Genomic DNA, 27,802 nt, shown 5'->3' on the forward strand with positions numbered 1-27,802 from the left:
GCAGCCGGGCATTGGCGTCTTGGTTTCAATCCAATGCCTCTCACACTCCATTGGTTACAAATAGGGAAGGGTGTCAAATCTAAAGTGGTCGCTGCTCAAGAAGGGACAGCATTTGTTAAGCGGCATTTCCTCAGAGATAAGCCAGATCACGTAAATGTGGTGGGCAGTTCTCTACCCAAGCCGTAACGCTCAGTAAGTTTTGTTTTTTTTGCACATGGTAACAATTGCAAATGAAACATTAAAACTAAAAACATCTGAATCACATTACCCAATAGGGACAAAGTGTCATCATCTGCTTGCCTTTGGTGAAGCAACATTTGACTGCAGGTATGTACGCAAAGTAGTAAGTATGCCGATGCAATTTTGCTGCGAGATATATTTACGCGTATGCGTATAGCAGCTTCCCATATGAGACATTTAACGAAGGGTGAGATGGCAAGGTGGAAGAAATATTGTTGAAAAAAAATGCCGAAGAAGTTGTCCACGTGTAGTTAAACAATGGCTGCGATACACACGTGGTTGTTTTTTTTTGCTGGAGCCATTCTGCTTGTTGAACACTGCTAAATCACTTGACTGCCAAGTACGGGTCAGCTTTGAATGAATTTGCATTGCATAAATCAACAACGAATGTGATTAAACAGGCACAGCGAATCACGCTTTGTGACCACGGAGGCCTTATCAAGCAACTACCGTAAATCACTGATTTCAGAACGACAGATGACTGTACGTCTGATGAAAACCAGTTCCAGATTCAAAAAGTGCAGCGGTTTGGCATTCTCTGTACATTGCCGGAGACATTCGCGTTGGTACTGGAGAATGTTTAGCCTCGACAGCCGAATGCACCTACATACTACACAACTTATGTGTATTACTCAACCATATCAAAACATACTATATACCAAACTCGGATAACTGACATATCTCATAATGTTGTTATGTACGCAAATACATATTCTCGTTATTGCATTTAATATTATAATAATGTCAGTTTACAGCCCTATGCCAATCGACTGAAGGCCTCCCCACATGATGTGTTGATCATGGGGTTTGTTGACGATACTTCATGGACCACTTCCAGTAAACATGGCAACGTTGACCCAACGTTGCCATGTTTACCCAACCGTTGATAGGCCGAGAATCGAATTCAGGTCGTCATGTTCAGAGCATCATGCGTACCACTGCACCACTGCCCAGCGCCTTGATGGCGTGTTATAAAATACAAGAAGTTGATCTTTAGTAACTTTTATTTGAATCCCTGTAAGTGGTCTTGTTGCATGGGAAATGGGTAATATTTCAGAAATAACAATATAGTATATACCAAAAGCCGATAACTGGTATATCTTATAATGTATGTTGTATAAAGAAAACAACTATGTTATGCACTACATTTGTTACTGAAAGATCATTTAACACATGTCACATACACTCAAATACAAAACAATATATCACTTGGCTTGATTCCACTGCTAAAAGTTATGCACGAGGGTAAACACCGTTGAAATGCCGTATTATCATCAGTCTGTTGCTTTATTCATCATGCTCTATTAATTCACGAAAATACTGCTTCAAGTGCTAAATTTCAGCCCGAAAAACGAGTGGTCCTGAGCATTGCTTTTACTTTCAAACAATGTAAAATATTTGAACCAACGTCAATCACGTGAATTACAGGATGGTTAAAATTAAACAAACAAAAACAAAACGAAATTTTGATTTAAAGCTTTCGTGACTGCAGGGATTCATAATCTTGGTTCTTTCGGTAAAGTCACGTAGAAGGGAAATAATAAAATAATATAAATATAAAACAATACAAATTATCACGACGTTTCGACTGCAACACAAGCAATCATCATCAGGTGTGAAATCCACAGCAAGAAAATGTTGCAACACAAGCAATCATCATCAGGTGTGAAATCCACAGCAAGAACATTTTCTTCTTGTGGATTTCATACCTGATGATGATTTATTGTGTTGCAGTCGAAACGTCGTGAGAATTTTTATTGTTTTATACTTATATTATTTTATTATTTCCCTTCTACGTGACTTTACCGAAAGAATCAAGAATATAAAAACAAAACGCTTCACTTTTTTTTTAAGATGTAGAAGAAGGGATCTACTCTGCCCCTCTTGGGGAAAGTGGCACTTTTCATAGCAAAGCTCAATCCAGGTACCCACGAAGATTTCCCTCTGATAATAGCAAAAGGCCTGTATGAACAACAACACTAGCTGACTTGTATTGCATGCATTTTGAGTTAAAAGCCATTGTTTAGTTGTGCACAACGCTAATGGTCACACTTGATTATTAAATGGCAATGCGTAATTAAATATTTCATTGGTCAATTATATCGGGCAGTACATTTACTTCTGCTTTGTTCCCACTGAATTCGCACACCGGTCAAAATGAATTGGCTTCTGTTGTTGGGGCACTGCCAGGTACCAAGCTTGAGCCAGCTGTATTGTGATTGCAAATGCTAATCCTTTTTGGAGAGTCAATTTATCTACGTAAAATGCAATCATCTACGTAAAATGCAAGGTAGATACGTTTGTTTTAATTTACAGCCCTTTTTGTCAATTGACTGCTGGATGAAGTCCTCCCCATGACTTTCAGTCAATGGGGGTTGTTTGACTATATTTCACCAAACTGGCCAGTGGCAGTTTATGAAGAGGGGGCCCAAGACTGGTTCAGATGTCATTCTCCACTGATGTTAGCCATCGGTATCCATCAAACACAGGGCATTGGGTTTGTTGTAGAAAGTGCTGTGGATGAGGGAGGGCGGAGGGCCATTGACACAGTGGTTAGTGCAATGCGCTATTAAACAAGTTACCTGAGCTTGAAGCCAGACCATGGTTAACACCAGTCACAATTCAGTTCCAGAAATACTGTAGATATATTTTTAAAACGACAGTCCAGTGTTATGAAGCAGTGTCCCTAGTGGCTGCAGGGATCACATGAACCCATACCATACAACATTTACAAATTACATTTCTCGCATACGATTCGATGTATGTGTAGAGGAGTAGTGGAGAGTGGTGGCGTCGTGTGCGCTGTCAGGTGCGGTGACCTCACGGGACGTGGGGTCGCACGCGCTGGGCAGTGCACGCGACATCACCCCTCCGAGGGTATATAAGGGAGACCCCGTAACGTAAGCGGGGTCACTGGAGGAACGGGGATAGTGGAAGGGGTAAAGAGGGAACCAGGGATAGTGATAAGTGTTAATAAACCCTGGCGGAAGCCCCTAACTCAACCTCCGTCTCCGAGTACCTCCGTCTACGATACAACAACTGGTGTCAGAAGTGGGATGGGTGGTCGCCGTCCGGAGCAGCGGGGGCGGCCGGGACCTTCCCGTCCACAGGAGGCGGACACGGTGGCCTGCTTCCGCTGTGGTCAGCGGGGCCACATTGAGCGGGGCTGCCGGAATGCCCCGGGGGCCTTTGGAAAAGGGACTCCACCTTCTCCCAGACCCTCCTTGGCATCGGGTTCGGGGCCCCAGGCGAGTCGCGACGCATCATCTGCGCGGCCGCTCCCTTCACCTCATGCATCTAGCGGGGCTAGGGCCCATCGTCATGGGGTTGTCCTCGAAGGGTCGGGTGCACCATCGTCATCACCCCCTCAATGGCCCAGACAGACCCGCCACTGGGATGCGCTTGCGCATAGGATGGTGGCGGCAGCTGCCGGCTCCTCAGCGGTGGCAGGATATGTGCAAGGGGTGCACGTTCGCCTCCTGGTGGATACGGGGGCGTCGGCCACCATTATTTCTGAGGCCATTTTTGGGCTGCTACCCCGCAGCGTGGGTCCATTAAGGCCGGTTCGCGGGGCTTGTGTCGCCGCGAACGGCGGCAGTTTGGGCATCCTGGGCCACGTTGTAGCGTCGGTTCGGGTTGACGAGATTGAGTTGGCCGGGCCGATTTTGGTCTCCAGGACCTTGGCAGTGCCATGCCTCTTGGGGACCGACTTTTTGTCTAGGATGCCCATCCGAATTCTCGTTGACCAGGGCTGTGTGGAAATGCCGTCAGGGAGGCGGCTGCAATTCCTACAATCACCTACCGTCCTGTCTCCCTTGGTCGCCGGTGTACGGGCCTTGAATAAAGTGCCGGTGACCGTACCACCGGCGTCACAAATCCTGATACCCCTTAGGTTGCGCAAACCGCTCGAAATGGGCTCCACGGAGACGGGTATCCTCCTGTCCCCGTCAAGCTACTTTTCAAGGACGAAGGGGTTGGTGGGCGCCTTGACAGCCGTGTCGGGGGGCCAGGACCTTTTTTTGCAGGTCCTCAATTCGGGACCCTTGCCGGTCATAGTCCCGGCCGGCGCCGTCCTGGCACACGCAACCCCGGCTCCTCCACCCGAGAGCGCTGCCCCGGATGGAGGGGTCGTGGCGGGCGTGATGCGCACGGGGGACCCCGACGCATCATGGATCGCCACGTTGTGCGACGAGAATGCCTCGTTGTCCTTCGGGGAACGTCGGCAACTCCGCGACCTCATCGAACGGTTCACCGATGTGTTCAGCCAAAGTAAGTTTGATCTGGGTCGCACTACTCTTTTGGACCACCACATAGACACGGGCGACGCGGCCCCCATTCGACTTAATTCCCACCGCTTTAGCCCAGCGGAAAAAGATCATGTCCGCTCGGCTGTCGAGGAAATGTTGGCGGCGGACATCATCTCCCCATCTACTAGCCCTTGGGGTGCCCCCATTGTGCTAGTCAAGAAACGGGACGGGAGTCTCCGGTTCTGCGTCGATTTTCGTAGATTGAACAAGATCTCGGTGGCTGATGCATATCCATTGCCTCGCATGGATGATTCCTTGGACGCCCTCTCGGGCGCGCGGTTCTTTTCGACTTTAGATTTGCTCTCCGGCTTCTGGCAATTGCCACTGGATGAGGCCTCTAGACCCAAAACAGCGTTCCGCACGCCCCAGGGGTTGTTCGAGTTCAATCGGCTTCCTATGGGTCTCCATTCGGCCCCGGCCACCTTCCAGCGTCTCATGGAGATGGTCTTGGCGGGGCTGCAGTGGGAGTCTTGTCTAATCTACTTGGATGACGTTATTGTTTTTGGCCGTACGTTTGGCGAGCACTTGCAACGCCTTGAGGCGGTGTTCGTCAAAGTGCGTGCTGCTGGCTTGAAATTCAAACCCCAGAAATGCCACTTGCTACAACCATCGGTGAGGTATTTGGGACACATTGTTAGCACGTCAGGTGTCGCCACGGACCCGGATAAAACGGCTTGTGTCCGGACGTGGCCGACTCCCACATCTGTCGCGGAGGTGCGTAGCTTCGTTGGATTCGCATCGTACTATCGCCGGTTTGTCCGCGATTTTGCGACAATTGCGAAGCCACTGCACGCCCTTTCCGCCAAAGGACAAAGGTTTCACTGGGGCGCGGAGGAGGAGGCGGCTTTTGCGGCGCTTCGCACGGCCTTGGCGGATGCGCCGCCCTTGGGGTACCCGGATTTTACGAAACCCTTCCTGCTCGATACCGATGCCAGCGACAAGGGAATTGGGGCTGTCCTGGCCCAGGTGGTCGACGGGGTTGAGAGGGTGGTAGCCTATGGCAGTCGCGTTCTGTCCTCGACGGAACAGCGATATTGTGTGACCCGGAGGGAGCTTTTGGCCATAGTTTATTTTGTTCAGTTGTATAGACCATATTTGTACGGTAGGCTGTTTACGGTCCGAACCGACCACGCGGCCCTGCAATATTCGCTGAAGATTAGTCAGCCCTCGGGTCAGCTGTCTCGCTGGCTCGAAGTGCTCCAGGATTACCCTTTTGATGTAATCCATAGGAAGGGGACACAGCATGGAAATGCGGACGGTTTATCCCGATTGCCGGCAGGCGGCGGGTGTGCTTGCGCCCTGGGCTCTAGCCGTTGCAAGGCCCCAGGGGACGCCGCGGCCCAGTTGGTCGCGTCGGCCGAGGCGGACACCCCTCCAGGTGCGGCGTCGACCGCAGATTTCGGCCTTGGACTTCCCCGGGAGGTATGGTCCGGCTTGCAGATGGAGGATTCCTCTCTGCTGAAGCTACGGCGCCGTGTCGGACATAACGCCCGGAGCTTAGCTTCGTCGGCTGCCCCGGCGATCGCCGTGCATGACGGACTACTCATGCGTTGGGATGCCCAATTGGAACGCTATTGTGTGGTTGTGCCCACTAGCCTGCGTGGTAAATTAACCCGAGCCATTCACGAGAAGCTTATGCACCTTGGCTACCACAAGACCTTATTGACCCTTAAGCGGGACTATTACTGGCCGGGTGTTGAGGGTGACGTAGCACTGATTTTGAAGGGTTGCCACGACTGCGCGCGGAGGAAGGCCCCAGTTGTCCAGGACCGGGCCCCGCTGCAGTCCATCCGGGTTTCTCGCGTTAATGAGCTCGTGGCGCTCGACATTTTGGGGCCATTCCCTGCATCCCAACGGGGCCACAAATACCTCTTGGTGGGCGTTGAGTACCTCACACGTTGGCCCATGGCATGGCCTTTGGTCGATCAGTTGGCCTCTTCTATCACCGAGGCCTTCGTCCAGGGATACGTGTTTGACAAGGGCGCGCCGGAACAATTGTTGACTGACCAGGGGCGGAATTTCTCGTCTAGGTTGCTCAAGGAGGTGTGTGACCTCCTTGGCACCAAGAAAATCCGCACCTCGCCCTACCACCCCCAGTCAGATGGGATGGTAGAGCGCTTGAACCGCACCCTTACGTCCATGCTGTGCCACCAGGTGAACACGTCCCAGTCAGACTGGGACCTGTTCGTCCCGGGGGTCTTGGCGGCGTATCGGTTGGCCCCTCATGCCTCCACGGGATTTTCGCCTTTTTATTTAATGTACGGTAGGGAACCGGAGCCCCCGGTGCACGTCCAGATGGACGTTGGCTCCTCCAAGAAGGGGTCGTCGGTGCCGACCCCTTTGAAGGTCGCACTTGACCGGCTGCGCGAGGCGCGACAGGCCGCTGCCGAGAATTCCGCAAGCCGGCAGGCGGCTAATGAGCGGCTGCCAAAACACCAGGCAGCTGGCCTCCCGTGTGTAGCGGGTCAAAAAGCGTGGCTGCATTGTCCCCAGGTCCCCGTTGGCACATCGGCCAAATTGCATCGCCCTTGGCAGGGACCCGTGGAGGTTGTGGAGGTCCGCCGGCCGCAATGCGTCCGGATTCGATTCGGTCGCAGGCAGTGGATAGTGCACCCGTCCCGGCTCAAACGTTATGTTCCATCTACCCTGGGGGATCCACCCCCAATTCCGGAGCGGCCGGCTGATGATGTATCCGGCGGGGCCTGACCGGCCGGGTCTCGTTGACGGAGGTGACGTCCGACCTGTGTGTGTGCCCCCAGGCCCCTCCCGAGTGAGGCCGACAGAGACCCCCCAGGCACCGGAGGCCACGGCGGTGGGCCTGTTGCCCGCTGACGGCCCACCTGCACGGGTGGCGGACACCGCACGAGGGAGCGGGCCAGCAGCGCATACCCGCTCGAGGGGGGTGCGGCTCCGGTGACGGCCCTGATGGCCGTTCAGCGGGCCTAGCCCCTGGCGCCCGTTCGGCGCTATCCGGCGGATGAGGCCTTCGGGCTCTATTTGTTTTGTTTTTTTGTTGTTACTGTTCTGCTTGAAGGGCCGTGCTGCCCTAAGGTTGATTGCAGCCGGGTCGGCTGCTTTTTTTTTACGGGGGGGGGTGATGTAGAGGAGTAGTGGAGAGTGGTGGCGTCGTGTGCGCTGTCAGGTGCGGTGACCTCACGGGACGTGGGGTCGCACGCGCTGGGCAGTGCACGCGACATCACCCCTCCGAGGGTATATAAGGGAGACCCCGTAACGTAAGCGGGGTCACTGGAGGAACGGGGATAGTGGAAGGGGTAAAGAGGGAACCAGGGATAGTGATAAGTGTTAATAAACCCTGGCGGAAGCCCCTAACTCAACCTCCGTCTCCGAGTACCTCCGTCTACGATACAACATATGTATCTGGAACACAAGCCTGATTTGATACATCGCTAAACGAATACTTGTTCATTTCTAGGCAGGTGGTGTCTATGTTCAGAAAAATGTATTCATATTAATTCACCATACATGTGCACAGTTATATGTTTTTTTTGCTGGACTATCACGAGTGTACTGCACCACATTTTTACGCATAGCTTAATATATCACCAAATGTGTCCTGGATCATGATATAGACATGTGATTAGTAGCCACAGCTATAGTAAGAGGGATACTGGATGAAGTGTGCCGTCTACAGAAATATGTTCTGGCTCACTGACCGAGACAGGCTTGGCTGTATTAAGCCCTGTTTTTTTCTCCTACAAATTTCCAAGGAAATCCTTTATCTGATCTCTAAATAAAATTCGCCTCATACCATGTTGCTATGGTAACCAATTTCTTTACAAATTAATTTCCCAAAAATATATATGCCTGATCTCAGCAGTGAAATGGCACAGCTGTGGACACTGCAGTGTCATTAACTTTTTGCCATTTTCCAGATATTTTCCTCAGACATTCCCTCACTAAAACCCCAAAAATCCAGTCTTCAATCCAAGTTGCCATGGTTACGGCTCCTTCAAAATCAATTTCCCATTGGCTGTCTCTGTTTTCCTTCCTGCTGTAGGCAGGCTCATATGTGCCATGATTAAGTTTCATCTACTCTGACACAGCCATTTTCCAGACATTCTCCTCATACATGTTCTCTATTGAAAGTAAAATTACGGCTCCTGACTAAAGCAATGGTGGCCATGGAAACATTGGTCAATCATCCATTTTCATCACGGTTGAATCTAGAGACAGAAACTCCGAGGATTTTTGAAAGCCATATTGAATAAGTTCTTACTAAAGTCAATAATATCTTTGTTCATCCCTTTAGGAATCTTGCAAACATATTGCAAGAATTTCAGTATAAAATAGTAGAGACTGTGATAACAAAGGCTGCATATAATTGATATGCTTAAAACAAGTAAAATCAGTTTTTTACAATTCAGTTAACATTTTAATAAATATAAGTTTAGAGGAGTGATGGACTAGTTTCATGTCATAAGCGATTAAATGATCTGTAACATGTCCATTGCCCTTAATTACATAGTGTTAACATGTATTAGCTACATGGCATTTGCAAACAGAATGGTAGTGAAAGGTGATGTATTAATTTTGGAACATGTTGCCATTTACATTTCTTGGTCGCCAAAAATAAATGTAAACAAAATATGTTTTTAATAAATGTAGCAAATTTTTATCAAGAAAAATGACCAGGGCTGGATTATGGTCATTCTAAAAACTAATTAAGAACTTTTAAAACTGGTAAAAAAAAACTCCATTTTATTTTTGCCAAATTAAATATAATTAAGATTTTAAAGTTCTAGTATTCATATCATTTTTTTTAAATAAACCGTCAGGAACAAATGATACGCAGTATAATAATGTTGGATAGAAGCCGTTTGCTATAAATTCCCTCAAAAGGACTTATTGGGTTGGTGATGTCCATAATGGGAGATCTTGACATTCCATTTGCTCCAAGATCACTTTACCAAACAAACTTAAAGAAAACACAAGATATAATGGCGTAGATGGGAAAATAATATGAATATCGATTGGACGTCACTATTTAGCTTTGATTGACCTTGTATATATGAAGGGCTACATTTAGAATAAGTGGCAACAGATATTTACGAATGAGCAATGGTGTGCTATGGACAGATCTTCATTGGCTTCCCTGCATTAATAGCTGTGACCCTTTTATGATTCAACGGACGTAAAACATTGATGCAGTATCAGCCTTACAAATGTGCTGGAATAAATAAACGTAACGGCAGGAATTGACGTTTGCCTCGTGTTTTTAATGAGGCCCCCATCCGACAGTTCGCTGTAGTTCCAAGTCTGTGGACGCATCGCCCTCTGTTGGAATCCTCACCCAATTGGTTGTCTTACATTGTTAGAGATATATATTTGGGTTATAAACACATGCTTAAACGTGCTAAATATAAATATAAAAAAACACAAAAACACGTTAAATGCTGTTTACTATTGCAGGAAATGTCATATTAGGGTTTGTAAGTATTCAATTATAAAAATGTTTTCCTGCAATAAAAGAATAAAAACACATTTCCATTGCAGTCGTCGGGTGAATAATACGGCAACTATTTTCATGTTTAGAGAGGGCACGCCGGGATTATTTTTGTAAGCTATCAGCAGGGACAATTTACTTCACATAATTGCATTGGGATAGCTCGTGTTGTTTACTTCACAAGACTTTTCTGTGTGGGTTTATTTTTTACGATGACACCTCTGTTTATGTTGGCTGGGCATTGAGGCGTGAAAGACGTGGTTGTGCTAAATGATGATTTCTCTCTCTCTCGCTCTCTCTTCATCCAACCTGTAATTATCTCTGCAAAGTTTGACCCACACACACACTTGAATCGTACACTGTCCGTCTTAAACAACAACAAAAAGAGCCTTGTCTTCAGCCTCGTCATTCCTGTCGTGGACAAGCCCAGAGTTCCGAATGTTTATCTCGGCGCAGCAGCTTCCTTCCTGATGCCCGTCTCTTGCATCTTGCTGGCAAAATAGGAAGTCACGAAGTTGAAAGTTACGAGTGAGGGGTTTTAAACGAAGCAGAAATCGCCGCGCAGCCCATGGGACGTACGCGTTCATTTGCCGCTGGTGTTCCCATGAATTGAACACAGTAAGTAAAGCAGCACAACGCTCCGACATGATATCTTGTGTTGTATACATCAGCACACGTGTGATTTGAATGCATGCATGTACGTATGTATATTAGCATTTTTATAGTTAACACTTCATATCAAAGTGGTGCTCGAAATGTTAAGAGTTTGCGCTTACTATATGAATGTGAACTTTGTAGTTTTTATTTATTTATATGTAACTGCTATTAATACTGTATAGGGCTTTCATAAACATAATTTGGTTGTATATTCTAAAAATATGCTATTTGTACGAATGATATATGAAGGATTTTATATACATAGGCACAAAGTAGGGGGCTAGTAGATCGACTATCAGTAAGTTAATTAACTCTGTGTTATGTTCTGTGATTGTATGCAACACTGTAAAAGTTAGGCCCTATGTGCTCATGTACTTATACTCATACAGCATTAAGTCAAATTGTTACGTGTATATTCTAGGAATGCATTAAGAACGAGATTTAAATCATCATCATCTGCCCCACTCGTCATCTCATTAACAAGAATGATGACCATCACATGTCCACCATGGTATTCTATCTCAAGCCAGGGCTACTGCTGTGCTCAATCTCAATCATTGCTCTTGTTGGTATTTTACCACTGCGTCAATCCACGTACTTTTCTGTGATCCTCTACTCCTGTTGCCTTCCATTTCCGTGTCTCATTTCCAAAGAGACCAATCCTGCCCATTCGAGTAACGAGTATTATCTCCTCGACTATGCCCACTCCGGTTATTTTAACTCGTAACCGTTTCCCCGTCTCGTCATGTTTGCAGTTTTGATCATTCCTGTGATCCATCTCAACCAACCCATCTCGCTCGCTTAGACTTGTTATTCACTAAAAAAATGCCTTGCCGACAGGATAAGTGCTTTAAATGTGAGCTTCTAATTTACAAGACAAGAGGTTTTGCGTTCTGCGAGGCTTAATAAACGTACACCGTGCATTCGGGTACAGTCTTATGATGCCCATATATTTCACGACTCACCATTATACAGATATGAATTACTCCGCTTCTGGACAGCCGAAAATATAAATGGGTATTCCACGGTAAATTTATCGGCAGTGCCATCCGTGGGTCCTCCCACCTCTCCCAAAAACGTCTGGCCAGAATGGAAGAACATGCCAATATTCCCTGAAGAGAAGCTCTTCAGAATTCCCTGTCGGAAAAGTTCTCACGCCAGCGTAGGCTGTGAGCAAGTCATTTCCAGGGTTGCGCCTTTACGTATTATGCTGTATCTGTTGCCACTGTTAACGTAAGTTCCAAAGCGATTTCCTGATCGGGGGCCGGGGCGAGATCGATCAAGATCAATGCATCGTCCACCTCTTAAATGACGCCGAGGGTTTTTAGCTGGAGAGTTGCACACTTGTATCCCGAGTGCTTGCCGTTTGCTCCGTGTCGCCTCGAACGCCAGCCAAGCACGCGTGTGTTAACAAGCCACCTAGGCTGGCCACCAACTCGTGTTCTCGTTAGACCGGCCCGAATTCGCGGAAATATCAATAGCGGCGAGGCGAAGTGAGGCACCTTCTTCAATTACGCCGCAACTTTGTTACGGGGGCGAGCTGGGCAAGAACCTCGTTTTACTGCCCACGGAGCCCTTTTGGTTAAAACCTGGATTTTTCTGTTTGCGTATAGTCACTTTAAGATGTTTCTTGTTCATGTTTTTGTTTGCTGCGGTTGCACCAGATTCAAGAGCCGAATGGCTCACAGGGCTATGCCTAATAAATGAAAACTTAAATTGAAAAACTTTTGGTTAAAACGAGCAACGGTAACTTCTTTTACCGCGGTGACGTTGTCGTAACGAAGATGTGGCGCCCGTAAGAGAAAGAGGCGAGATGCCAACATCCCACAATTTCCCCCTTTCTGGATACAAAATCTGTGCCGTGAAGACGATAAATTTGGTCTCTCTGGGTTCCGTGCGTGTCACAGGGGAGCGGTGGTGTAGCGGTTAGCGCTCTGCGCTACGAACCCGGCCACTGACAACACCAGTGACGATTTTCTGAAACGGTACTGGGCCTCCCATAGGTCGACTCAGCCTCAAATGAATACCTGGTGTGGTGTGTAAACATCGCCGCTAAGAAGACAAAGACGACTGGGCGTGGTTTCTGGCTACTCACCCCCTCGTGCGCCGTGCCGGCCTTCACAGGTGCTCGCTAACAGCACTTGCCCCAACAGTTCCTTTAAGGCTATACGGGTGATCTTTGTCTTTGTCACAGGGCTTGTGCCACAATCTATGCCTTCATTATGTTTCACTCAAGGTCAAAGACACGTTCACAAGCAACGTTTCAGAGTTCCCTTATATATTTAAAAAAACCGCTTCCGTTTAAGCACGCATGTTGTTTTGTGCTTGTTACATTTTATTTAATCGTACCCTTTATGTGGTGATGGAAATAATAACAAGCTCACGGCTTTTTTTTTTGTTCAGACGCGCCCCAAAGCCTAAATTGTTTGTGTAGGCAAAGACAACAACGTATTTCCGACTGGTGCCGCATTCATCATCTTGGCCGGTTGCGCCAATAATGCCAATTGAAGAACACCGGGCCACACGTTTTCAGATTTCGTGGAAGACATCCACGTGGAGGAATATACACCGTTCTAGATTTGAAGCTTTCGTGACTGCAAGGATTCATACTCTTAGTTCTTTCGGTAAAGTCACGTAGGTAAAAAAAAATGAAATTAAAATAAAAAAATAAAACACTTGATGCACTTGATGCAGCAAATCTGGCTGTGACGGTCCCACCTGATGACGGAGACTTGTGTTGCCTCCGAAACGTCGTGATTTTTTATTGTTTTATTTTTATGAATTTTAATTTCATTTTTTTTACCTACATGGTGACTTTACCGAAAGAACTAAGTGTATCATATACACCGTGGCATCAACTCACCCTTCCATTAGCGAGCCTAAGTGTGCGCATGACTTGGGGAGCGGTGACGCAGGGGTTAGTCACCTACCTGTTAACCCGAGTTCGATTCAGGGCCACGGCTAACTGAAAGTGACGAGTGATGTCAGAATCGGTCTTGGGTGCGGGTTCCCTCCGCCCCTTCACCAACACCCAGTGACCATCGTGGCCAAGTACGGTTAAATATCCATCACCAGTGGATTGGTAACGGGCTATATGTTAGGGCTATGCTACATATATCTTCGTAATTTTCAAGCTTGCGTACACCGTACCACACGTTGTCGTACTCATTGACATGTAAATTTTGTCTCTAACCCCCTCCCTCTCGCTGCCTCCGCCCCCCTCTGTCTATTTAAGGCCACCCCACAGAGACGATCACCCCTCTCTGTACTTGTGTTGCCCGCTCCGTGTATATTGGTGATATCTGTCTGCTTATATGTCTGTCTATAATTGTTTCTGGTTAGATTTTATGTTGCTATTTCATTTATACCTGATGATGATTGCCTGTGTTGCAATCGAAACGTCGTATTATGCTATTATTTAATTTATTATTTTTCTTTATACGTGACTTTACCGAAAGAACCAAAGAATAATTCCTGCAGTCACGAAAGCTCCAAAGTTAAGATTCATTGACATGCTATTTTTTTCTTTGCCCCCTCCCTCTCTCCGCCCCCGCCCCCCTCTCTCTATTTAAGGCCTCGTCACAGAGACGATCTCTCTCTCTTCGTGCCGATACGTGTTCTCTCTCTGTGTATCTTTGTGATATCTGTCCGCTTATATGTCTGTCTATAGTTTTCTGGTTAGATTGTTGTTGCTATTTCTTTTATACCTGATGATGATTGCTTGTGTTGCCAATCGAACGTCGTATTATGCTATTATTTAATTTATTATTTTATCTTTATACGTGACTTTACCGAAAGAACCAAAGAGTAATCCCTACAGTCACGAAAGCTCCAAATTAAGATATTGTATGTGTGTTGAACTTCTTTCGCACTGTATGTAACCAACCGTGCTAATCAGAGGTGTGGTACATTGCAGGACATCACGTGGTGTGTGCTGTTATCAGCCTAAATGAATGCATTGATATATCGTGTGGTGTCTTTATCTTGCATTGCTTACACTTAAATGTTGACCGATCACATATTGCACATAATGCACGATGCTTTTTTTGTCTACGCAGGACCTTTCGGAGAATGTAGGCCGTCAGCTGAGCTGCGTCTGAAAGTTCACAATTACGCAAAAGGTTGTGCAGTATTGACATCTAGTGGAGAAGTGGTGACAATCTGGAAGAAAAAAAACCCCCATTCAATTCAACAGTTGCGAAGCAACGATTATTTATCATTGCTCTCATGCGAGTTGTGAATTGACGATAGATCCATCTTCAGCACGTGTTGGGCCACATAATAATATACATACACAGTGCGTACTCTGCTGCCTCTAAAACGTACATCAGTTTGACGCTTAGGCTTTCGCGACCAATATTATTCATAATCAAGGTGTTTTGGGTTATATCGCCTAAGTAACACATTCCTGCGGAGGGAGCTGGTAGAAACGTTGGGTTGCTCGGTCAATGGCCAGGGTCAACGGCGGCGTGGTGTATTCCGCAAATATGCCCGACTGTGCGGGCGGGCACAAGCCGGTGTGAGTAGGTTAAACGTTGAGTTTTATAAGGGCACCACGGGGTGACCAGCCCCTCCCCACCCAGCCCCACCCTCCCCGCCAGCCCCCCTCTCCCCACCCAGCCCCACCCTCCCACCCAGCCCCTCCCCACTCTCCCTTCCCCACCCAGCCCCTCCCCACCCAGCCCCTCCCTGCACGATGGACGGACAGACACAATAATTCCCTGTGGGCTGGTGTAACCAGGAGGTTCCTACCAGTATAACTGGGTCGTTAACCCGCCACCACCCGACACAGACAACCAGTAAGGTGTATCACGTATTGGCGGGCTGACAGATTTATACTTACGCGATCTTACCCAAAAAACGTTATTATGAAAACATTCGTCATCGCATTCACACGCGTGTTGCAGCCTTTGTTTGTTACAACTTTGCCTGCAATACACACTGCGCGAATCTGAAGTGGAAAGCATAGCGACTTTCAGCATCTTCACGAGCAATTGAACACATTCGGAAACACGTTGGCGCTGCCCTGCATTAGCAGAGAGCGAGTTTGGGTAGCATTGGATTGACCATGGCTGATGATGATGATGAGGCTTTTTAGAATGTAGGTGTATTGCAATGTTAACAGTGTATTAAATGTAGGTACATGAAACGAAGACCTGTTCTGCGCAACGTGGTTTACAAATCGACCAAGCATTAAATGACCCAATGTAACTTATGCAATTTTTACAGCACATACATAAATGGCTTTTACGGTGTACTCTATTATATTATATATATACCACGCAATCATTTATACACGTATAAACCTCACGGCTTCGGTGCACGGCTTATGACCACTGCACTCCGTGCCGTGTGGTACGTGTGTGGGGAGCTGTTGCGTAGTGGCTAGCGCACTGCGCTAAGAAACCCGGCGACCCGAGCTCGATTCAAAATCAGTGGCGAATATCTGAACCTGGTGCGTGGGCCTCCCCCAGGTCGACTCGGCCTTAAATGAGAACCTGGTGCCGTGTGTAAACATCAGTACTGGGGAGACAAAGGAGGTCGGGAGTTATGTTTGGCCACCCACCCCCCCCCCTCTTGTGCCGTCCCTGCTACTCGCTAACAGTGTTTACCCCAACAGTCTGCTAAGGCTATATGGGGGATCTTTGTCGACACAGTAGTGTACATGTACATTCCTTATACTATAATTGCACGTGTTCTATCTGTCGCATGGCCGATAGTGGGTTCCGTATGTAATAGTTGGTTCAAAATGTAACACAAATTCAACATACTCTTTACATTTCATTGATCCTTCATCCAGCAGTCGATTGTGGCTAGTGATTATATATACAGCAATGGTTTAAGATTAACAAAGCATGCAGCCCATTGTCAATCCACTGCTGGATAAAGGTCTCACCACGCCCGTAGCGGTCGTCGAAGTAATTGTACCATACTTCCCCACGCCGGTCTATTTGGGTTGACGAAATGATTAGTTTAGTTATTGGTGTTGGCCGCGATTTGGAATCGAATTTGTGCGGCCCGATTCCTTATAGCGTAGTGTGTTCAACCACTGCGCCACCGCTCCACAATGGCACACAATTACCCAACATGTTAAAACGCACCGCGCGTCCCCTCTAATTGCAATTACCGCACTGTATAGCAGAAAGTGTGTAGTCGGAATTAGATGGGGGAGGGAGATTGTTTGTTTTATTCCAGCCAATCTCAATATCTCAATCCACAAAATGAATAGAGGATTCCCCACGCCATGTCGATCATGGGGTGTTTTTGACCATACTTCACCACGCTGGGCCAGTGGGGTGGTCAGGGTGGGGGGTGTGTGGCAGAGAGAGAGAGAAAGAGAGGGTGGGTGGGTGCAAAAAGGGCCAATACCATTTTAGATACGACTCACACGCCGCCGCTACTGCTGCTGCTGCTACCCGTGTTCGCCGTGGCTTGAATTCGAACTCGGGTTTCTCCCCGTTCACAGCGCTTGCGCCCGCTAAGCCCTGCGCCGTCGCTGGAGCAAAAAAAAACGTGGAACGCCGCTCCTCGCTTTGTCCCGCGGGCTGGGACAGAGCGCGCTGCTGCTGCTGCTCCGCCACCCGGCACACAACACTGCGGCACTGCTGGCCTGAGACAGCTCGCTCGGGCGTGAGCGCTCAGCTCACAGGAGGCAGTCCACCATTCCTCCTTTATCCTCCTCGTCGTCATCATCATCCTGCTGTTGCTGCTGCTTGTTCTGAAGCAGGAGCAGCAGCAATAGTGGGAGTACCGGCAGCAGCAGTATCAGGAAGATTCGTTTCTAGTGCGAGAGAGGAGAGACGGAGGAGGCACCTGAGCGCACGCGCGCGTTAAGCGGGTGAAGATGATCGTGGTGGTGGTGGTAGGTGACTGAAGAACAATGGAAATGGGGAACCGCAAGCACTCGGTGAAGAATTAAAAGAAGAGGAAGCACACGACGACAAAAAGATGCAGGGCAGGCAGAGAGAAATCAACAATGCATTTGGAACGATTTTGCAAGCGGCGTCAATATGAATAATTGCGTAATATGTAATAAATAATGGTAGGCGGAAATTGTGGAATAGGGCAAAACGCTATCTTTTATTTTATTTAGCGTTTCAAATCAATCGATCGCGACGTCAAGGAAGACCATTTACGTGCCGCGGAAGAAGACGCGTGTTTTGTCAGATGCACACCGGCGCAGCTCAGAAATAACGTGGTCCCATTGTGCCCCCCCCACCCCCCCCTTGCCTTCTGTCTCAACCTCATCTCGCACATCTCGCTCTCCGCCCCCACCGACATCTCTCCCTCTCGCCGTATCGTCGTCATCCCACCATTCCGCCCTTCCAAACGCCTGCGTTCGCGTGTACATACATCATCACCGTCATCATCATCATCGTCGTCGTCGTCCTCATCTTCAACTTCATCATCACCATCATCATCACCACCACCAACGGCATCATCTCTCTTCATTTCTTCGCTCGCTCGTTTGCCTGCATGGCCGGCGTGGCGATAAAGGCCGGTCGCCCCGATGGCAGGCGGAGTCTTTCCTCTCGGGAGGGAAGCTCCTTCTTGTTGCTGATGCGGGCGTGAAGGCGACGAAGGAGTCACAGCTGTTGGCTTGGGCCCCCCAGCCTCACCCGGTAAGCACATCCACGGCATGTGGCACCGGCGGCTTGCGGATCTCAGCATTTCGTGCCGGTGCGCGCATTTTTTGACATTTAATATACTGCGTATATTATACACAGTGATATACATTTTATGTGTACGTTGGATGTGGCTCATTGTATATGCTGTATAAGGTGTGGTGAGTGCGTGTTTGTTTGGTATATGTGCAAACGTGTTTTCATTGTGGGTTTCTATTTGTTTTGTAATACATATTCATGAAAAATGTGTTGTCTGTTTTTTGGCTCCACGTTACAAACATAATTTTATACCAAAGGATGTCCGTGCAAGACCGAATAATAATAATAATATGCAACAACCGTAACTGAAAAAAACCAACTTGCATTTGTAAGAAAAAAATTGCACATTTATGTGGACTCATTGTGTCCGTATAAATGCAATAATTATTCATTGTTTTTGTTGGAGCGTTGCTCACGTTTCTAATTCAAAGCTGGCGGCGGGAATCAACGTTAGTCTGGGTGCCCATATGTCACGAACACGGGAGACCAAGTGGCCATGATTATTGGTATTGTTTATTGTCTCACCCGGTCTATTTGATCATTCCTATTTATAAAGCCCTGCGCATTGTACGACGCCACTGGCGGATCGAGATGTCTCTTTTTTTACACCAGGCGGAAGTGACGCCGTCATTCCCTTTGTGTAAAAATTGCTTCTGCAAGAATGGGGTTATGTCATCTGCCTCAGTGGGAAGGGGCCTTGATAAAAGGGTGATTGGAGTGATGTGTTATTAATCGTGTTGTTGTTGCTGCATATGCTGATGTCCCTTTTGTCTTAACATTCCGGAGGAGAACACACTTCACCAATAGTCCTGACACCCTCCCCCCCCTTCCACATCTCCTTAGTCTAATTGATATAATATTGAGTGTTCTATCGTTTATGCAGTAAAGAAATTACTTTGCCTTCCCCAAACCTGGCCAAAGGGGAGAATGCCACATCCCGTGCAATGCAATACCCAAGGCAGTTTCGGCGTTATGGGAAACAAATGAACAAATGTGCAAGGGCGTTGGAAATGATTCAAGTTGGAAATATATCTAGTGACCAGGGTAAATTCCACGAAGGCCTTTTATTTTTAGACATTTTCTGGCTGACGTGGAGATGGTTTCGAATTCTAACAGCACCCTCGTGCATGCCCAGTCTGCATCCTCTCCTATATATCACAGCCACCAACCAAATTCCCCCTTCCCCATGAAAATGGAACACTCTGTTTGCTGCTGACTTACGATTCGTGTGTGTGTGTGCACTGTATACACACCTCTTATTAAGCCATCCTCGTGCCTCGTTGTGCGTGGAAAATTCCATTGTTTTTTTTATTTTGTGCGGCGGTTGTACCCTTTGAATACGTCTAAAAAAAACAACGCACCAGCCACTAATTTTGTTACCATTTCATCATGTGGCATTTGTAGTAACATTATCGCCCATGTGTGAACGCGCGCCCTGTGTGTGTGTGTGTGCCACATTTGGAGCCGTGGAGAGAAGCGGTGTGGTAGTTAGCGCAGAGATTTGAACCCGAAGGCCAGAGTTTCGATTACGACTGACGGCCAAGACCACTGACAAAGATCTGCAACAGCCCCGGGCCTTCCCTAGATCGACTCAGCCTCAAAAAAGTACCTGTCACGATGCGTAAACATTGCCACTGGGAAGACGACAAAGACCGTGGTGCTGGCCACCCACCCTCTCGTGTGCCACGCTGCTCTTCATAGGTGCTCGCTAACAACCGCCCTTGCCCCACCAGTCTGTTAAAGGCTATATGGGAAAACTCTGTCTTTGTGTCACGTTCACAGGATAAGGGATGCAAGTGAGCAGACATGGGCAGGCGACAGACGGTGCAGAATGATGGAGGGGCACCGGCTTCTCCACACTCACCGGCTTGCTGCTTCTGTTGGTGCTGTTGCTGCTCTTCCTCCTGGTACAGTATACCCTGTTCCATCATCAGAGCCCAGAGGCGGCCTAGGCAATTCGATTGTTTTGGCCACAAATCACCTGCACAATTTGCACTTGCCATTGCATGCTTTCAGCTGCGGCCGTTTTGTGAATTGGTCTCCCTCAAATTGATTAATTGTAACATGGCGTAGCTTACAACGAATTGCTTTGTACATTTATATGCAGGCCACTGTGTTATTGGGAGAGGAAAAAAAGGTTTAACTGTTGCATAATAAGTGTGTTGTTGTTATGCAACATACTTTATCCTTAATTCATATCCCTATTTGTGAAAGCCCTTATTTTAAGCTTAACAATGCTGATGGGACAGGGTAAGTACTATTTTGTGTACTGTATTTACATTTATTATTGGACACCAAACACTGTTTTGTTCTTACACACATAACATATAACGACACTAAATGAAAAAATAACATTTGTATGAAACCACACTGTGTTTATTTATCTTTCCATTTAAAATGCCATTAACAAAAAAATGGTAAATATTAATGTGCGTGCAACAGTGAAAAATCGTTGCTTCGAGATATCATTGAAACATCATTGTAATCGATGTGCAAGTGAGCGGTGAATGGACCTGTGGTGCATCTCCCATGCAGCATTACGATGGGAAACGAAGAGACAGCAAGGAGGAAGAGCAGGCGTGCATCCCGCGAAACTCGGATTGAAATGGTCCAAAACAAAGACAGCAGGTATTCGTTCACATACGTGAAATTTCCCAGTGTAGCATTGTGTGTGATTTATTTTCTTTTACCGATACATTTTCCTCACCGACTACTTCAAAGGTTAATCTTAACAATCACACGTTGTAAGCTAAATCTATGGTTTTTCAGGGAAGTGTGCGGCAAAGAAAAGGCAATCTTACCACAGAGAATATGATGCTGAACGATATAAAATGTGTAATGATCATGTTGTTATACGTGGTTGTATAATGTATATTGTTATTAATTTAATTCCAAAGTTTCTGAAATGTTGCCGTCGTGTAATGGTTATCATACTGTACTTACAATCCATAGGCAAACAATATCCCGATGCAGCAATTGAAACAATGGTAACATTTCTTAAATTCCAACCCAACAGTATTTCCAGAGATATTCCAAGATGTCTAGCCAGCGTGGGAGATTAGGCCAAATACCTTTGGTAAGGGCTTTCGAGAGTGGAGGCCCTTCAATCTGCAGTGACGTGGAGAAAAACATTGCAGTGCTGCACTTTTACCTTCAATACTCTGATATTGCACTGTGTTTGAGTTGTACGCCTTCTGGTGTCATCTGGTCCAACACCAATGGGGACTAGGCTCTAAAGAAAGCCGTCTCGGGTGTGGACCAATCAACTTCAAGGACAGTGCATATTATTATCATTATCAGAGTTGCTTCTTTTTGTTTGCTTTTTTGACTACTTGTGTTGTGGTTATTGCAAACATGATGCCTTGAATAAAGGTGTCAGTTTTGTACCAGTTTAAAAGGGTAAAAACCTACTACTACTTCATAAATATTATTTCAAAGGTACTGACATGTTCAGAGTTTGAGCAGAGACATATTTCAAAGAATAATTAACAAGTAACATTTCTGTATTACGACAAAGGGTGTATATAATTACGCCTTTCACGCAGTACAAACATATCCTCTAAAGAGTATGTAATACTTGCTATATGAAACAAAAAGATGGTGTAAAATGTTTCTGAAGTATACATCAGGTTCAAAGCTTGAAATTGTAGAGCATTATGACCGACCACTCATACAACCGCTTCCTTGTGGCAGGGTGACAGCGTTACATTGCATGGCTTTCAGTTAGAAGATTGTGAGCTAAAATCTCAGTCGAAGGCTGACTCATTCCACCTTGTTTCCAGGATCAATAAAAATTAACCCGTAAAAAAAAGTTTTTCACTATAAATCCTTTATATGCGTGGCATCGGTTTTATTTTATTATTCATTTCTGTTTTTCTTGAGTAAGAGTTTCATTTTTATCAAATTGGTATTTTAAATGAATAATGAATATTTTTTTTTCCTAAAAAGTGGAAAATTTTGGAATTTTTTTTCACGAAAATAAATTGTCACGCACAACGAGTCTGTGTGCAAAATGTCAGCTCGATTGGATCACGGAAAGTGGGTTAAAAAACGACCGAAAGATTTGCACGGTCGTAAGCGCGCAAGCAAGCAAGTGAACTTAATATAAAGGATTTAAAAATGGAATAGCCTTGTGGATAATTCGGCAGTGATTGTCCTCTCAAAAGACCTCGCTTGCAACCATTGGAATGTGGAATTTCTACCGCTGCCTCAACATTATTCTACTCATTGGAGTAGAAAATCAATTTGAGCTTTTGAGTTAGCCTAACATGTCATTTCAACGAGCAAACCCCAAAATATATGTAAACCCTTTCCCATGATGTACATGTATGTCATCAGTTTTTCTTCCAATTCCATTCCGATGACATGCCCGTTCGTCATCGACGTACAGGCACATGCGGGCACATCATCGGAATGGAATCGAAAGAAAAAATAAATTAACTTTATCGGTACCGAGGCTTGAACAAGACCATGCGGGAGGGTGTGTGGTACGGTTTGGCGCCAGCTATCGTAGAGTGCGGTCGTGTCACTACAATTCTCTGTGGTGAGTACAGTGTCTTTAAAAACAGGCGCTATGCCTCTCTAAATACAATTAACGGCGAGTCGCTTGCGTGTTCTGATATTCAGCGATGAACGGGACCCACCCTGCAACTTGCATGCATCTTGGAACGCAAAAGGGTTAAACAAGCTTGACTCTTCTTCTTGGTTCTTTCGGTAAAGTCACGTAGAAGGGAAATATTAAAATAATAAAAATAAAACATAATAAAATAATTCTCACGACGTTTCGGCCACAACGCAAGCAGCCGTCCTCAGGTGAAGAACAGGTCTGTCTTTCCGACAGACCTGTTTTATTTTTATTATTTTATTATTTCCCTTCTACGTGACTTTACCGAAAGAACCAAGAAGATGAATCCCTGCAGTCACGAAAGCTTTAAATCGAAGCTTGACTCTGCTTATGAGAACCAGAATTGCCAAAAACCAGTCCAGTTTTCTTCCTGAGACATATTTTTCTGAGTTCTTATTATATATTTATATATGCTCTTACTCATAATGCTGCAAAACAACCTAAATTAGTTTTTTACCCTTTTATGTGGCAACAAAACTGACACCTTTTTTACAAGGAGTCATGTTTGCATTGACCACAATACCTGCGGTCAGAATGCAAACAAAAAACACAACTCTGATAATGTATGCACTGTCCTTGAAATTGATTGGTCCACACCCGAGACAGCTTTTCTTAGAGCCTCGTCTCACATGGTGTTGGACCAATCAATTTCAAGGACGGTGCATACATTAGTATTTATACATTATCAGAGTTGTGTTTTTTGTTTGCATTCCGACCGCAGGTATCGTGGTCAATGCAAACATGACTCCTTGTAAAAAAGGTGTCCGTTTTATTGCCAGATAAAAGGGGAAAAAAAACAATTATCATATTTTGCTACTGGAAAAGGAGGTTCCAATGGTGAACCTAAATGAGATTTTATACAACTTATTTGAAGCCAGTCAACGTGTTCTGTAAATATTTACGAAGCAGCATGGATTCTCAACTCATGCATTCTTTACATTTTAGTGAAAAGTGATAAAAAAACGTAAAACACAGACAAGCAGTTTGGGACTTTGAGGGTAGCAGTGTGAGTTTGTTGTGGTGCAAAGTGCCATTGGTCGAGGAAGGTAATGGGTAGGCATTGTGCATGGCCTTACTCTTACAGACAGTGGTATGCTTTGCTGATAGTCTGGCATCTGTAGTCCTTGCTCAACCAAACATCAGACAGTAATGAACACGGACAGATTTGCAGCACAGTCCAGATGCAAGACCTCTCCGTTGACCCGTAAATATGTTACGTATATAATGCCAATCTTCACACACTGAAAACTGCAATCAAGAGCCAGTGAGCATATGAGAAAGGCAAATATTCACTTTGATTGGAAAATTGTTCAGCTTTATTACAGTCTTTGGAAGGGGTTCTCTGGAGGTCCCTTCGCCAGAGGTCGTTTCTGACAGCGGTGGCTGTGAGCAAGACATTTCAGGCATCTGCCTTTAACTCGCCACGGCGGTTTCCGGAGAGGTTGCTCGATGGCGAAGGGAACGGCTTACCATCGCAATATTTGTGAGTTCGAATTCCCCGGCGGAGGGTTGGCTCATGCTAACTTCTGTGCAGGATCGATAAAAAAAAATGAGTATCACTTTGCAGGGAAGTCACCCGTGATTGTCCTCTTCTTGGTTCTTTCGGTAAAGTCACGTAGAAGGGAAATTATAAAATAATAAAAATAAAACATAATAAAATTAAAGTCACGTAGAAGGGAAATTATAAAATAATAAAAATAAAACATAATAAAATTAAAGTCACGTAGAAGGGAACTAATAAAATAGTAAAAATAAAACATAATAAAATTAAAAGTCACGTAGAAGGGAAATAATAAAATAATAAAAATAAAACACAATAAAATAATTCTCACGACGTTTCGGCCACAACGCCAGCAGCCGTCCTCAGGTGAAGAACAGGTCTGTTGGGAAGACAGCGTCTGAATGAAACACCCCAGGCTTGGAGCGTATATTTAAGCTGGGTTGGAGGGGGAAGAGCGCCTTGACAAAAGATTGTCCTATGGAGAGGACATGTCCCCGTCACATGATTGTGAAACTTCCAACGCTGGCTCTGGGCTGTAAACGGGAGATGCACACGGCCTTGATGCTCATTGAATCAGGACATCACTTCGACTTGAGAGCGATTACACTACCAATGACATTCATATTACTTTCCCGCACCTCCGATTAGCACGGTTGGCTGTGTACGGTGCAAAAGAAGTTCAACATACATCCGGAATCGAGACTGAGGATTTCACGATGTGTTTGCCATATAATTGTTTGCAATTTCATTATGAGGTCTAAAATGTATGTTTTGAATTGTCCATCCCCCTCTACCCAACCACTCCCAAAGCAGTGGAAAACCATCGATGGAGGAGGTGCAAGTGTGGGGTCAGTCTTTTGACAAGCTGATCCGGAGCGCGGGTGGAAGAAATATATTCCGAGAGTTTTTACGGACTGAATTTAGTGAAGAGAACATGCTCTTTTGGCTGGCCTGCGAGGACTTGAAAAGAGAAGCCAGCAAACGAGCCGTTGAAGAGAAGGCCCGGGTGATATATGAGGACTATATCTCGATACTGTCTCCCAAGGAGGTGTGTGGGAATGTTGTTGTTCCACTAAATATTTTCGCGTCGTTTTGCAGTACATCACGTGCTGTACCGCTGATTAAAAGAAAACGTGTCCCCCCCCCCTTTGCATTCCTGCATTTAAAAATAAACACCCCACTCCTATTCCTGTCCCATGCTAATGCTGTCATGAAATTACGTGTCAAAGTTCACGACAGATATCTGAATATGGGGTTGTTTTTATTAAACTCTGTATAAAGTTGATGCAATAAATATTACTTTTAAAGAAAATATTGTCGAAGCCTGGGAGCGCGTCTCCCGGCATCGCGTTTTGGTCTTTAGTCAGCGTATTTGCACACTTTATTTAAATAAACATAGAAAATCTAGAACTTAATAACAGAAGGATAACTTGTACACTTTGACTTTTGACTTCACAGGTCAGCCTTGACTCCCGCGTACGAGAGGTTATCAATCGGAACATGCTGGAACCGACGTCCCACACATTTGACGACGCGCAGTTGCAAATCTATACCCTCATGCACAGAGACTCCTACCCCCGCTTCTTGAACTCGCAAATGTTCAAATCCTTACAGGACAACCTTGCAGAGTCATCCTCCGAGTCTTAAGTTCTTCGGTATCGAGCCCGGAAGTCGAGCGCTTAAAAAAAAATGGATGGGAGTGAGTGAGACGTCTGATGTACGAGCAAACCACTTTCTGTGACAACAACTAAGGCTGGAACAATGTCTACTCAGGCTCTTTTTTACTTTATAACTTGAAACATATTTTGGTACTGTGTGGACTTGTTTTTTTGTTTTTCATCATTATTTTATTAAATGCCATGCTCTTTATTTCCCTTCCCCCCACCCACCCACCACCACCGCCACCGCCATTCTGTTTAATGATGTTTAGCATCTGAAGTCTCAAAATGTGTGCATTGATTCAGGAATTATTTGGTTAGGGTGTCTAAAATTACAATTAGCAGGTCTAATTCGGAAGGTAACTATTATCTCAAAAGTTTACAATCCGGCGTCATATCACAGTCTGGCAATGTAATTGTGAACATTTTTGTTGCTAGTTTCTTCTATGCAACACGTTTGCTATGCTTCGTCCTGATTTTATCTCAAACAGCAAACTTATCTTTTGTCCCTATTTTTTAAATGTTTATACTTTAAAGATGAAGCATGCCGAAATTTTCAAGCAATAACATGAGAGGATTTAAACCAGGAGTAAGTAATTTTTGAAAGAGGAACAAAATATATTTACTTACATGCAAAAAAAAAATAAAGGGGTTATCCGATTTCATGTATAAAATGTTTGAGGATTGTAAAAGTTTCGATGTTGATGTTGATCTTTTAAATGAGGGTGAATGTGAAACATACAATGAAAACGAAAGCGTATGTACAAAAGGGTTTCTAAATATTTAAGCTTTACCTTATCCACCGTCATAAAATGTGACGGGTCTAATGATGCTTGCATGAACATTTTTAGTGTGCACCAAACAAGGGATGGATACAAATCACGTGAACCTTTTTGCTGTTTCGTTAATTTTTCCAATTGTGCCCATCTGTGCAGAATAACTTGCATTGTATTGATAGCTAAGCCCCAACTACTGCAGATGTTTACGTTAATTTTGGCAACAAATGTAAACAAAATTGCTTTAGCACCTATACTTTGGAGGGAAATTTCAAAATAATGTTTGACAGAGAATAACGCTGTTCGGTGACATCTTTTAAAACGTTGAGAGATATAAATGCTGAATAATCCAGCTGAAATTGGCGATTTGTTTAAACCAGCAATAGAGCAACACCGTTATGCTATGAATGTTATAGTTTTGATCGTCACATTTTATGATATAGATATGATTTTAATGACAAATTCTGAGCTATAATGTATTCAATGTATGTCTACCGCTTATATTCACCCTGCCTGCAGCTTGTACCATTTCAAAAAAAGCATACTAATAAATAATCTTAACATTTACATTCTTAATTACTGTCAAAAGTATTACTGATTCATTTTTTATATACGGGATGGATAGGATATAAACTGCCCTCCGTGCTCTGTGAGAGATACGAATGGATAGGCCTAATTTATCTCATGACTTGGCATCGGGGTGAAATTTGGAACATTTACAAAGTAATATAATGCAGTCTAAACGACATAACATCTAAGAACAACTGCGTGCCTTTAAGAACCCACCAGGTAATAGGTTGCAATCATAAGCAATACTAATAACAAGCAGTACGTTTGAATTTGAGAGTAACATAAAAAACATCTGCAAGAAGAGTTCACATAGCAAGACTATAAATATGTATACCAGTTCC

General features: G+C 45.3%; 1 protein-coding gene across 9 annotated transcripts; it reads left to right on the forward strand.

Annotated features, from left to right (window-relative positions):
- The first annotated feature begins 308 nt into the window (after positions 1 to 308).
- LOC133344197 (regulator of G-protein signaling 20-like) lies at positions 309 to 27,458 on the forward strand. 9 transcript variants are annotated; one of them, XM_061554232.1, is made up of 7 exons: positions 309 to 327; positions 18,166 to 18,290; positions 20,115 to 20,239; positions 20,547 to 20,582; positions 20,868 to 20,960; positions 25,268 to 25,505; positions 25,916 to 27,458. In XM_061554232.1, the coding sequence occupies exons 3-7, from the start codon at positions 20,139 to 20,141 to the stop codon at positions 26,102 to 26,104; spliced, it is 657 nt and encodes a 218-aa protein (XP_061410216.1). In that variant the 5' UTR covers positions 309 to 327; positions 18,166 to 18,290; positions 20,115 to 20,138; the 3' UTR covers positions 26,105 to 27,458. The 9 variants fall into 9 exon arrangements, with proteins under 9 accessions (XP_061410216.1, XP_061410213.1, XP_061410214.1 ...); XM_061554229.1 differs by lacking the exon at positions 309 to 327 and adding an exon at positions 10,413 to 10,629; XM_061554230.1 differs by lacking the exon at positions 309 to 327 and adding an exon at positions 12,258 to 12,792.
- Positions 27,459 to 27,802: the final 344 nt, after the last annotated feature.

Source organism: Lethenteron reissneri, chromosome 19, assembly GCF_015708825.2.
Source record: "Lethenteron reissneri isolate LAM-NWPU_2019-01 chromosome 19, ASM1570882v1, whole genome shotgun sequence".
In the NCBI taxonomy this organism is placed as follows: Eukaryota; Metazoa; Chordata; class Hyperoartia; order Petromyzontiformes; family Petromyzontidae; genus Lethenteron; species Lethenteron reissneri.

What these genes read in the sequence shown, in the direction of transcription:
- LOC133344197 (XM_061554232.1), top strand. Translation starts at nt 20,139, where the DNA reads ATGGGCAGGCGACAGACGGTGCAGAATGATGGAGGGGCACCGGCTTCT. An exon ending in TGTTGCTGCTCTTCCTCCTG is followed by an intron (nt 20,240 to 20,546) that starts GTACAGTATACC and finishes TATTTGTGAAAG; the next exon opens with CCCTTATTTTAAGCTTAACA. An exon ending in CGATACTGTCTCCCAAGGAG is followed by an intron (nt 25,506 to 25,915) that starts GTGTGTGGGAAT and finishes TTGACTTCACAG; the next exon opens with GTCAGCCTTGACTCCCGCGT.